Raw genomic sequence first — 12830 nt, forward strand, 5'->3', positions numbered from 1 at the left:
AAAGACTTTTGGACCAAAAACTTAACTGTAGTGCTGGGATGCTGGGACTTGGGCGTCCATGTCTGGAGACTAACACTTTTACTTTCCCTTGCAGCTTTTAGAAAGACTGAAACAAAAAACAAAAGGCCACATTGAAAGCATATTACCTTTCATTTAAACCTAAATGTAATACAGTCAGAAAGAATAAAAATACAAAGCAGTATTAGTAACTAAATAATGGCATTTCAGATTTTGTGGGAATTTTAGGTGTATTTTTGTATAGATTACTCTAATATGGTAAGGTGAAAAGAAGACATTTAATTAACTTAGTGAGGCTGAAAAAAGACTTGTTTAGCAAAATAAGTTTTGACAGTGAGGCTACAGAAAAGTGGCTACAGCAAAATAATCCAATAAAGTTAATCCAATAAATCCAAAACAAAAGAAAGAACCAAAGTCTCCAGGGTGAGAGGCATGAGGGGAGATGGAAGAATGATGAAAAATAGCAGGAAAGCAAACAGGTTTGAGAAGGCCACGCAGTTACTTAACAAAACAATGTACCACACATTCATTTGGTCATAGTGTGTTATCCGTCTATCCAGAGCTGTCCTGACGAGGAATGGCCAGACTCTTGCTCCTGTCATGATCTTGTAGTGAATTATGCGAGTTTTGATTGTGGAAAAAAATATAAGTTATGAAGGCCACTCTTATTTTCACTGTCATATTGTGCTGCCAATGACATCGCAGTATTTTGAGGAACTTAATCCCCCATCCTCAGTCCAGGGTATGGTGCCTACTTAGCACTGTCAGACAGTGGTGTTTTGTATATTTTCACTCTATGAATTCATTGCAGTTGCTGCTGTTGCAGGTCTTTTACCTCTAATTTAACAGTGATATAAAATTATTTCATTAAAAGAAAATTAATATTCTGCCATAAAACAGGTGTCAGATTCCAAAAATAATTCTTTCCATTGACAGTAGATATATTTCAGTGGTTATTCATAACCACCATCCACCGCTAATGTTTTAATTTGCTTTTAATGTGTTGTTGTGTTCTACGGGGACTACACTGTTACAATTCTATGCTAAAACACTGTACATGTATCAGTTAGCTGCTTGACAAGGCTAACTGATACAGCTTGAAATAAAATATTAAATGCACTTTTGCTCCACCCAGCTTTGGCCCAGAGAAGACAGTGGTGTTTCTGGATCACATATGGCTTATTCTTTCCATGATAGGGCTTTAATCTGGATTTGTGGATGGCATAGTGAGCTGTGTTCACAGACAATAATTTCTGGAAGTGTGCCTGAGCCAATGTAGTTATTTCCATGAAAGAATCAATGCCGGTTTTAATGCTAACTGGGTGTCCAAAGATTGTAGGCATCCTATACTCATTTTAAGTCTTTCCCCTTGCATACGGGATTTCTCCATATGTTTGTATGTTATTATTTGCTATATATTTGTATATGATGATATATTCACAAACTTGCATGTCGAGGAGCATTATTCTGAATATTTTAGAAGCATTTGCTTGAAAATTGGTGAACTCCTTTACATTACAATGCACTAACTGTAAAACAAGAATGACTACATGGTATGTTTTCACCTGTTCTCCATGTGTATGTGCCTCCAAGAGATAATTTAAAAAATGTGCAGTAGCACTGAAAACTGACTGGTCATGGTGGAGAAGATGATCTTGAATGGGAGTGCTTTGAATCATTGTTGTGATCTGGCACTGTATAAATAAAAATGAAGTGAAGTGAATTGACATACAACAGTTTGGCTGCTTCAAAATGGTTATATAATAGTATAACAATATACTGTGTTTTATTATAGGTCACATGTTACATGTGTATTAATATGAGGGTGTATTGTGTGTATAAAATATGATAAGCCATGAGTTTTTCAAAACTAAACTGAAGGACATTAGTGCTTTAGTGTGTGCATTTTTTTCATGAGCATATATTCCCCTTTTCACTTCCTCATCCTCATTGTGTGAATCTGTAGATCCTTAGCTGAATGATATTCTGCTATCACCTTACAACAGAACAGAAACTCACAGTAAAGCATCAAAAGATAAACTATGAACAATACTGCTTTGAAGATAAAACTCTTTTAATGAACTTCATCCCAGATATTTAGAGGCTGTTTCACAAGACTAAGATACTAAACTTACTCAGGTCAGATCTTCTCAAATTAATAGGAGGCACTGGCACTTACTGGGTCCAAATGATAGAAATATGTCACTACTCAAACTTAAACCTACACGTTGTGACTTGACTCTGTCATGTGTGTAAGTGTATATGAATGTATAGGTGAATACTACCCAAGCTCAGGTAGTTGTTTTCCCTAGATGGATACTGAAGGGCATCATCAAGTAAGTAAGTAATTAAGTATTTTAATTAATTAAAGTAATTAGAATTTTAATCCGATAATGTTGTTACATGAATTTCAATCTCGTGCTTTCAGTTTTCAGTAGTTTGACTATTTCATTTTTCTAGGTAAACACATGGGAGTGTGAACAATACAAATGAGACAGAACTAAGAGGGGAAACTGAAAAAGGGGAAATTTCCTTGTGGTGACATTAATTTGTCTCATTTTTCCACCAACTTCTGCAGTTTTTCTCTTTCATTTGTCGGGCTTCCAGTAAGTCAGCCAGTAAGTCGCTTTTAATCCACATCAGTTACACTTTTCACCAGCAGATGTCTCTGTTGCGTTACGAAATCTTGACTCTCATCTCACTGGTTGTCTTCAGTGAATGTGCAAACGTCAGCCTACAGTAGGAGGTGAGGCAGCAGTGAATCAGATCATCCAGCACTTCTTTATAGCTGGAATGAGCGTGCACAGCACTTGTAAAGGGTTGGAAAGTTATGTAGGTAGATATCTGGCACTAATACAATGTAATTACTAAATTAATAATTAGATTTAATAATTTCATTTGTGACTCCAGTAACAACACCAAAGAATGAATTCCTCCAGTTTCCAGCAAAATCCGGAGTAGGACATTAAATTTTTACTGCACAAGCTTGTCACAGTCAGCTGATCTGTATTAAGGTTAAAATAAAACTAAACTAAAAGATAAACTAAAGAAAGGATATAAAGCAATCAGCTCACCCTAAAGGTAGAAATAAAAGAATACCTCATGACAGATTTTACCTACTTATATGTAAACTCTTTCTGGAAAATTCTCCTTTTTCAGTTTTAAGCACTTCTTGCATTTTAGTTCTTCTTCTTTCTCCTGTAGGGGTCGCCAAAGAGGATCATCTATCTCCATCACACCCCATTTCAACCTATACCTAGCATCCTCTTCCATCACACCAACATCTCTTTATGAGCCACATGCTTGACTGAAATTTTATGCCTGATGGCCTTTCTGATGGAATTAAGGGCTGGGACCGGAGTACACTGGCTTCTACATAGATGCCAGTAACAGAACTAACTGTGCTTTTCTACCAGAAAAGTTTTGGTTTTATAGATCTATTCATGTTTTACAGTTTTACATGGTTTTATTTGAAGATGGTTTTCACTTACTTGTTTTTCCAGGTTGTGTGCTTGACTTTCCTCTTTATTTAAGGAAACACACAGAAGAGTTCACATTGAGGTTCTGTGCTCTTGGAAATGCCCTCTGATGAAACCACCAGTTACATTGCAATTCGATGAAGGCATAAATGTGGCTACATGAGAACTTGGACAAATAAAACCAGTCATGGAAACCACTAAGAATAACTGATCCCAACACTATTTGAGGTGGTATCTATGCTTATTCAGGACTGGATTAGAGTGTTAGAGCAGGCTTTCATGTTCGATTTGTCTTAAGCTTGTCTTGCATTGCACATAAACTTTTGCCCATATATTTTGTATGTCAATATATTTATTAATTGTTTTTTAAACTTATGAATAAACTTACTTACTAAGAAATCTAATTCAGTTACACATTAGCAAGGATGTAGGCTGTGTTGCTCCTGGTTCTGCATTGGTGGAGTTGTCCCTAAACAAATCCACTACTGTAATTTGTCTGGAGCAGAAATGTCTCAGAACTTGGAAAAAGATCATGCTTGAAGTGTTTCCAGCCTCACCTGCACTCTCTTTAAGATTATCTGAAATTGTCCAGGAACAAGTTTTAAGAACACTGCAAAGAAACAGCTGCAAGAGTCAAAATAAAGACTATAAATCAATTTGTATAATGTTAATTTAAATGTTCCAGTTTAACCCACATACAACCTATATTTACTTATTTAAAAAAGTGTAGGTCTTGTACTCTTCCAGTCAAGCAAATATGGTGTAAATGTAAAACAAGTGTGTGCTCAACATCTACATGGAGGATTTCAAGGCAGAGAGAAAGATAAATGGTTTGAGGGGGCAGTGAAACGATCTTTGGAGTGGAGGTGGAGCGGTTGGCTGAGGATTCATTAAGTTTCCTCACACAGCAGCTGGAGCAGAAAGTGTGTAGGTACCCCATGCTGACTCTCCCTCTCTCTGTATGTAACACAATGTCTCTCTATCGAAGACACGTTCTTATTAAATATCTTCTGAGAATATCTCCTCCCTCAATCATATCCGCATGACTATCGCTCCGGTGGGAAATACACTGACGTGCGCGCGGAGCCACCCACAGAGCGCGTGCACGGATTAATCATATCTGGAAAAGAGAGAGAGAGAGATGCTGCCGGCTTTAAGTCCGGTGTGACTTATCTATCCTACACTGCTGCTGTCGGTAACGGAGCGGCTGCGCACACACCTACATACACTCCTCTCTCTCGCTCTCTTTACAATACCACACACACACATACACACCGGAGCGCAGGAGCGGACTAGCGCACTGGGAAGAAGGGAGAGAAGAGAAACGGAGAGAGGCGACACAAGTCAGACCGGCTCGAGCAGGGGAATGTGCCGGATTCCGCTGCGCACACACCCGGGCTGTCCCGCACTGAGGGCTCCACTGCGTTAACGGGAGACAACACAGGGCTGATACTGAGGCAGCGGGACCAGGACCAGAGAGGGACAAAGTAAAAAATAAAAAAAAGTAGTCACCTGGCTGCGGAGGAAATTAGAGAGGGAGGGGAGTGGAGGAGGGCGGGAGGTGTACCCGCCTCACAGAGCCTTGTTCTGGGGGTAACGCCACTGCTTGCGCGCAACGGAGAGTAAGCGCAAAGTTTCCTCGATGGCGCTGGTGATGGAGCCAGTGAGCAAATGGAGCACAAGCCAGGTGGTGGACTGGATGAAAGGTGGGCAGCAGAAACACACGCACAGACACGCACACACACACATAAATACAACGATACAGACACGCGCACGTATTATGCACACGATTCATTTTTAAATTACACAGCTGGAACGCGTTCGCACACGGACCCGCACACACAAATACTGTCTCTGATCACGACTGGACATTCAGGCAGGGGAGATAAGAGGCTGACAAGTTGATTTGTTGTGTGGGAGGTGTGTGTGTGTGTGTGCCGATGCATCAGCCAGGCACCTGATGATCAGTGGGCAATGATGTAATGTGTGAGAGAGTGACAGCAGGAGAAACAAACTTCCTTGCTTAGAGCAGGGGCGGGTGTAGAAACTTTTGAAAGGGGGAAAGGGGGCAGATCGACTGCTTACCTCCTCAGGCTGCTTCAGGCGAAATCGGGAATACATCAGAATTCATCCTGCTTAGTTTCAAATGGCACACCTGTTAGTTCAACTAATCAACATCTTGTGAGAATCTACTAGCCGTGAAGGTCACAGCTGCAGGCATGTGTAAGGTGTGAGGGTAGACAGGGATAGATGCCAAACTGTGAAACATGGCAAGAATATACTGACTGCTCGCTAGGTGTCGCTCTCCTGTGGTTCATTGATCTGAATGATTCGGAGGTTAGTTAGCCCATAATAGAAGGTGGCAGGCAGATGGCTCAACCAATCTGCCTTTTGTAAACACTTCCCAAGAATTAAGTCACAGAGTGTTTTGCAAACAGACTGTATATAGAGGATGGATGTAGCTCTGGTGCCATCACCCTGTGATAAGGGAGGCCCCACTCTGAAGCTTCAAGCTTTGCCATCTGGGTGTTTGAAGAGTGATGGGTGAATCTGTCTGAGAAACACAGGCAAACCGCTCCAATGGTAGCAACTTGTTAACTTGTCCCACCCTACTATATTACTATATCCTCCTTTTTGCATCTAATGGGGTCAACAATTTCCAAAATGAATACCAAACTAGCTTTTGAGATTACGAATTCATCAGAAAGTGTTTTCTGAGGAACTGAGGGGTGTTTCTGCTTTGATTCATGGATAATATAAAATACAGCTTAAGCCACTGTAACATCAACCACTGGAACAAAAGACATCAGTACTGGAAGATTCCCTCTCTTCGCTGTAAAATAAAGAGATACAGGAAATCATTTGCACCTACAACCATCAGGCTTTTCAGTTCTCATGCTAATAACAGATGAGCCAAGGCTCTTTGGCAAATATCTCACTTTTCAGAACTGTTATATTTATCCATCTCTTATATACAGTCTGTGCTCTCCGCATATGGCTCATAGGACTGGTTGAAGTTATCCAGTGGATGTAACTTGTGGCAGTCATCTTGTTCAACCAATCACCTGTATTTAAAAAAAAATGTGATTCCTAAAGACTTTCCGGGGACAATTCCCAAAATGCTCCTATGTAACAAACAATCTATTTCACTAACTCATTTGCAGCTTATTCTGAAGTCACTGCTTGACTCAGTGTCACTATTTACTCAGATGTGATATGGAGTCTTCCTACTAATGGGGACACTTAGAAATAGCGCTATCTCCGTTTGGTTATCTAAGTTACGCAAAGGATTTTGTTGCCACTGTGTTCTGTGGAGGAAAGTTTGCATATCGGCACATATCAGGTAGCAAATATGCATATACAGTAGATCTGTGTTTGGCACACTAGATAGTTCTAGCTCTAGCTCTTGTCTCAGAGACATATTTTTAACCAACTTTGCAGCATTTCAGCAGCATCACGTCCCTCTGTGTCATTGTTTTGTGCATCTCTGTGTGTGCTCACATTTTGGCCCAGGCAGGAGGTGCGAGCTCGATATCACGTCACCACCCGCAGGGTTACTGCTGACTCTGGTTGCAGATGATGTACCAAAAATCACAAAGGAACAGTGCGTGCTTTTAGGATATTTTGGCTTCACTTTGTTTGGTGTGAACAAGCAGTAAAATGCTGTCTATCTCACTATTGAACATAGCTATAATGCTAATGCAAACATTTCACAGGCTCTTATTTTGACAGTAGCTCCTTAATAAATAAGTTTTGTTTCTTTTTGTTGAATCAAGAAGCGTTGCACCTTGGGTTAAACAAATCTGCATCTTTGGCTGCTAATTATGACCCACGCAGAGCTTTTGCAATGCACCACATGCACACTAATCACATACATCACTGTTTCTTGCAGACTGGTTGTAACTTTAAAGATGTAATTCCTGTCGACTTTAGAGCTATTAAAATGAGATCGGTGAATACAGAGCAACAGAACAGCATCTTTAAGAAAAAAAAGACACAAGTTAAACACAAGCGCAAAACTTTAAGCCTGAGTGTTTATCCAAAAATGTAATTACGTTTTGTTTATAAGAGTGCTGGTGATACCTTGGAGTGATCAGACTAGAGATTATCGTCATGCATAATTCAGTAGCCGGGCTGATTAGGTCTGTACCCAGGGGCCTGTGTGAGCATTGTAAAACTCTCTTGCACACAAAAAGAAATGGCTACTGTGCATTTCCCAGATCCCACACAGTGTGACGGCTTATTTTGGCTGCAGCTCGTTGCAGACATTGTGACGTATTCCAAATTCTGTTTTGATGTATGATCATTTAATCGCTTCTAAACATGAAGGGTAAACAAGTTACAGCTTTGGTGTTTCTAAAGTTACTGTCCCTTTAGGCTCAGGTTGTCTGCACCAATAATAATTTGTTCAACTTTTCATTTAATTCTCATGAAATAACTCGTTTAGGTTCTGAATGCATGAATAATACTGGCCCAGCTTCCCCAAAACCACATGCCAGGAGGAGACCACGCTAAAGACCAGTCCATTAATCACTTTAATATGTGAATAACTAATTTAATTTGAATTAATGGCCAACTTTGGTGCAATAGGGACAAGTGCTTTGTAGAAACTGATCACTTTGGCTAAAATACAAAAAAATATATGAAGGTCATACAGGACTTTTTAAATTGGTCCATCCAATTTGTTAAGTCATTGATAAATTAAAGTGGGTTATAATTCTTAACTTTAGTGTTAATCAACTCTTCTATCATATGGTAGCTGTCAATGTTTTAACGCTAAACACGGCTCACAGCCGAGCTTTGCGGTGATTTATGGGGCTCTAAAACAGAAGTGAGGGTTTTATCATTAAACTCTCACTCCACCCAAAATCTCTGTTTTAGAGCGAGGCAATAAAGGAGCTTGTAAAACGTCTGCAGTTTGCACCTCTGACATGTTCAGCATGGTTTCACAGCAGTTACAGTGGACTGCAATGGTGATGGTTCACTAACCCCGCACCTTACAGAGCAGAAATGAGGTCTGGAGCAGAACACAAATGACTCGCTGATGGTCGAGAAGAAGAATTGTCTTAACCCTTCTCACCCTCGAGACCCCTGTACCCCAAACCAGCTGTAACTGTAATTAAATTGGAACTATTGTGCTTTTCTTTTTTCTGTCACAATGGTGGATGCTCATATTAAACATGGTCACAATTTCATTTATGTTCAACAGCCCAGACTGTTTGAACCTTCCACTGAGAAGGGGCAGCAAATCAGAAGGAAGTAGCTTTAAATGGATGTGGAAAGACTTGTTTCAGAAAGTGGGGGCTACGCCAAGGCCTAGTGTTAGGTTTATAAGGATTATGAGGATTGTAAGGGTATCATCAATGTGTCTGACTCAGTCTTGGTAGGCTGCTGTTCACACGCTAATTTACATTTTTGATTAGGAAAAATTATAAATGTTAAAACGAAAGTAGTAAAAAAAAAACTATCAGTACTTTTAAAGGAGAAGAAGATTTGTGAACTCTGCTTCAGCTTAGGCAGAGTGCACGAGCAGCAGAGTAACAAGCAGCAGCTCAGGTGAATGATGTTTTTTGCACACGTGCAACATGGCTCTTGTGGTTTATTTCCACACATAGTAAGAAGAAGTAAGAAATACCATCTGTTACTTGTAACTTTCTATATAAGTGATGAGTTTATATGTAAATATAGGCAAAATTTTTAACCTGCAGTTATAGTTGTTTTGTCAGATGACATCATGGTTATGGAATGAAGCTATTTAATATTTAATGCACTTAATTTGATGACAGAAACCTTTGGCAAATATTCCCTGTTGATTGCTACGGAAGCTCTATATAGGGAACGTACTATATTTCCATAAAGATACAATCCTATATAGAAGTATAATAAAAAGAAAATGCTTCCGTTTGAGATGATGAAACAAGTTAGTTTTAGGGACTCACTTCCTTTTCTGTCTTACATATTTTTTGTACATATTGTTCTACATGTTAAGCTGTTCTAGCAGTGAAGGTCTTTTCAAAATTTGAAGTCGTGACCTTAGATTAGCATCAAAAATGCCAACATCAATCTTCCAAACAGGCCATTATAAAAAACTCAAACATGAGAATCCTTAAGTACCTACTGAATGACCTTTAAATTTGACCTATTGACCGTTTCCAGCTTCTTCAAGCCTTTTTTCCCCTGCTTTAATGCCAAGATGCATCATCACTCCCTGTTTTCTCAAACTCAGATCACAAAACACAGCCCGCCTTTCAAATGCACTTTGAGAAATGACTAATGATAACTAATATTAGTAATAATTGTTATTCATCATGTCTGTTTGATGCACAAAAAGCAGGTCAGGGAGACCATTGACTCATGTGGCAATAAAATGCTTATTGAAATGGCAGCAAAAATGTATTTACATGATGCACTGTGTCAGTTCTTGGAGGCACGTTGTTGGATGGGTTATTGGTTGGTCATGTGCATATGGCATGTTTTTATATGTGCGTCTGAGTGTGTGTGTGTGTGTGTGAGCGTGTGGGAGGATGGTAACTTGTTCGTCTCAGACCGTCTGTGCACAACAGCTGACAGACGAGCACACCCGTTCTGAACAGAAGGCTCCACCCGAGTCCTCGGACATTTGCAGCAACACACACACACATGCCATGCCTTAGTGTGGTATTCAGTTCATGCCGGGTCTCTCGGGTGTGTCTGTGGCGACAGAGGGAAACATGATAGCGTGCTTCTGTGTGTGTGTATGTGTGTGTGTGTACAGTAACATGTACAGATCACATATGCCAAAGGGGCCAAAAGGTCTGGGTATTGTTGACTTGGCAACAGTGCAGCATTGGCACGACAGATACTAAAACAATATGGGAGTGGTGCACTTCAACAGTAACGTGAGCACTTTCGCCACATTGATGGGAATGCTGGGAATCTTTGCCCACGTCGTGTTATGTTATCATCTGGTCACACACTGAGATGGGGAGAATTTCACCTCATTTCCCTTGCATGAATTTGGTCGCTAGACTTGGAAATCAGCAGTGAAATTGGCGTGACAGCATGCGAGCACATCTGATGACACCACTTGGCATGAGAGAAAGCTGCCAGAGTGATAGTCACAGCCTTTAGGATCAGTGGATTTTGGGTCTGTGGGCTTGATATGTCTCGGCTTAAGGTGAGGCTCACGAGTACTGAGCTTACATCAGAAAAAATAAATCCAGAGTGAATATGCGGCTCTCGGGGAAATCATTTCAACTGTTTTGTTCTCTCAGAGGCTGAAAAGTTCAAGCAAGCTTCTGAAATTTGCAACGGCACGAATCAGCTCTGGTTCAGGGCATGTACTGAAGCAGCGGTAATGCTCAGTGACATTCACTGCATCAATTAATGTTTTGCTAAATGATTTCTTAACTCAATCAAGCACAATATTAACATAACAAATTAGAAAAATAAAATCAAAATGTGACATTTAAAAAGCCCCCTTTTTTAAATAGCTACTAATTTATGCAAACACTTTGGTACAATTGCATTACAATAGTTTTAAATCGAATAACTGGCAGATGGAGATAGAGGCTTGTAATAGTGCTCTACATGGACCGTTAACGGAGACTTCACTGCCCTGTGTTATATAGTTTCAGCCTTTCCATTATGGATAAAAATAAATAAATAAAAACAAATAGAATGAAAAAATAGAAACAGGTTTCATATTTAAAAAAACTTTTGCTAGTTGTCTTTTAAAAAGGATTTGCTGGAGACAAAAAAGGCAGCCAGGGAGAACCAGTGGAGTTAATGCTAGCTTTAATAGCTACAGTAGGTAGATACACAGCAGCTGGTGAAAGCAGTGGTTTCCAGCTATAAATGAGTCACTCTCTTCTGTCTACCGCTGCCTAAAATCAAAGATTTACTTTTTCTTTTTATGAAGGAGGAGTCTTCATAAAACTTTGGGCAATGAAGGAATATGCCTTCTAAAGGCCATCACAGACCAATCGTGATACAAAAAAGCAACACAAAATTCAGAAATGTTCACATAGTGATTTGTATTTTAACGTATGTAGACACCGAAAGTGTTACATTTGTGTGGAAAATCCTCAAAAAATGGACTGCGAAATAAAATGGAGTTGACAACAAATGATGATGAGCTGGTCCTGATGTTTCTAAATAAGAAGAAGTGCTAAAACAAAAAAGGGATTTATGACAGTTTTAGCTGTGTGGTGGGAGCTCTGTCTACTTTTTATCATTGTAAAGATGTACTAGTTAGTATATGTAGTGTGAACAGTATGTCTAATGTGAACTAGCATGGCTAGAATGAGCAGAGATAATGTTATTGTGGCCACATGGGAGTGAGCTGTTAATAAAGCCATGATGATTTGAAACTTGCAGAGAGAAAGCTTATTAAAGCACATTTGATGGCAAAATTGACGAACTTGTGAAGTGGCTTCATAAATGTAAAAAAAAATCCTGTTTAATTTTGAAATTGTTCACCTTGTTCTACTTCCTCCATTTTTCTTCCTACCAGTCTTCTGTCAAACTGTGCCCCCCATCCACTAATTACTCACCTAACATACAGCCATGCTTATGTTTGTTACCTTTCCTATTTTCTCAGCCCATCAGTCAGGCCAGAGTTTTGACTGATCCGTGAGTTTCGAACTGTTTTTGGACCTCTTGGCTTCCTCTTTATTATTATGTTTGCTAAATGGACCTCCAACCTGTCTGTGATGCCAGCAGTAAAAGTAAGATACAACTGTCCTTCTTTGTATGCCAAATCCATCCATCCATTCTCTTGCCAAATCTGTTGTTTTGAATTTGCTGTTGATGCATTTGTGCCCAAACTATATTAAAATATTTGAGTTTTCTGGTTGAAACTTTTTTATTAATAAAATGGAAACTGAAAGTCAGAGGCTTCTGGGTGTACTGCCATGCAGCTTGACACAGATTGGTGTTCTGTTTATTGATTATTACATTTCTAAAGATAGACTAATTTCTTTGCCTTTGCATTGCCTAGAGCAAAGTTCCATTCTCCTTGCTTCACGTGGATTCTTCCACTGACTTTTCATGCATGAGTTTTGTTTTGTTTTTCTTCTTTTTTCTTGGATGGGGGAGTTATTTTTATCTTGCCTAATTACTGACTGATGTGATGGGGAGGACTTGGAGTAGATGTAATATTCAAACAGCGTTCAACAAGAAGCAAAACTGTATTTACAGGAAGAATTTCTTTAGTTTATTTCCCCATTGCAAAATCTTCCCAGATGACACTGGGATTCAAATGGGCAACTTTCCGATAATAAACTCACTTTTAACTGCTGTTTCTCTTTTTCTTTTTTTTTCTTCTTAACATCCTGAATTTACAAATCCCGG

At 39.5% G+C, this 12830-nt stretch overlaps 1 protein-coding gene across 4 annotated transcripts in view; it reads left to right on the plus strand.

Annotated features, from left to right (window-relative positions):
- Positions 1–4645: 4645 nt before the first annotated feature.
- The window catches only part of cnksr2a (connector enhancer of kinase suppressor of Ras 2a), a 112369-nt gene continuing 104184 nt past the window's right edge, over positions 4646–12830 (plus strand). For all 4 annotated transcript variants that reach the window (XM_076888299.1, XM_076888300.1, XM_012919328.3 and 1 more), the window contains exon 1: positions 4646–5203. In XM_076888299.1, coding sequence (XP_076744414.1) covers positions 5140–5203 — 64 coding nt within the window. In that variant the 5' untranslated portion in view covers positions 4646–5139. The remainder of the gene's footprint in view (positions 5204–12830) is intronic.

This window comes from Maylandia zebra, linkage group LG9, assembly GCF_041146795.1.
Source record: "Maylandia zebra isolate NMK-2024a linkage group LG9, Mzebra_GT3a, whole genome shotgun sequence".
NCBI lineage: Eukaryota > Metazoa > Chordata > Actinopteri > Cichliformes > Cichlidae > Maylandia > Maylandia zebra.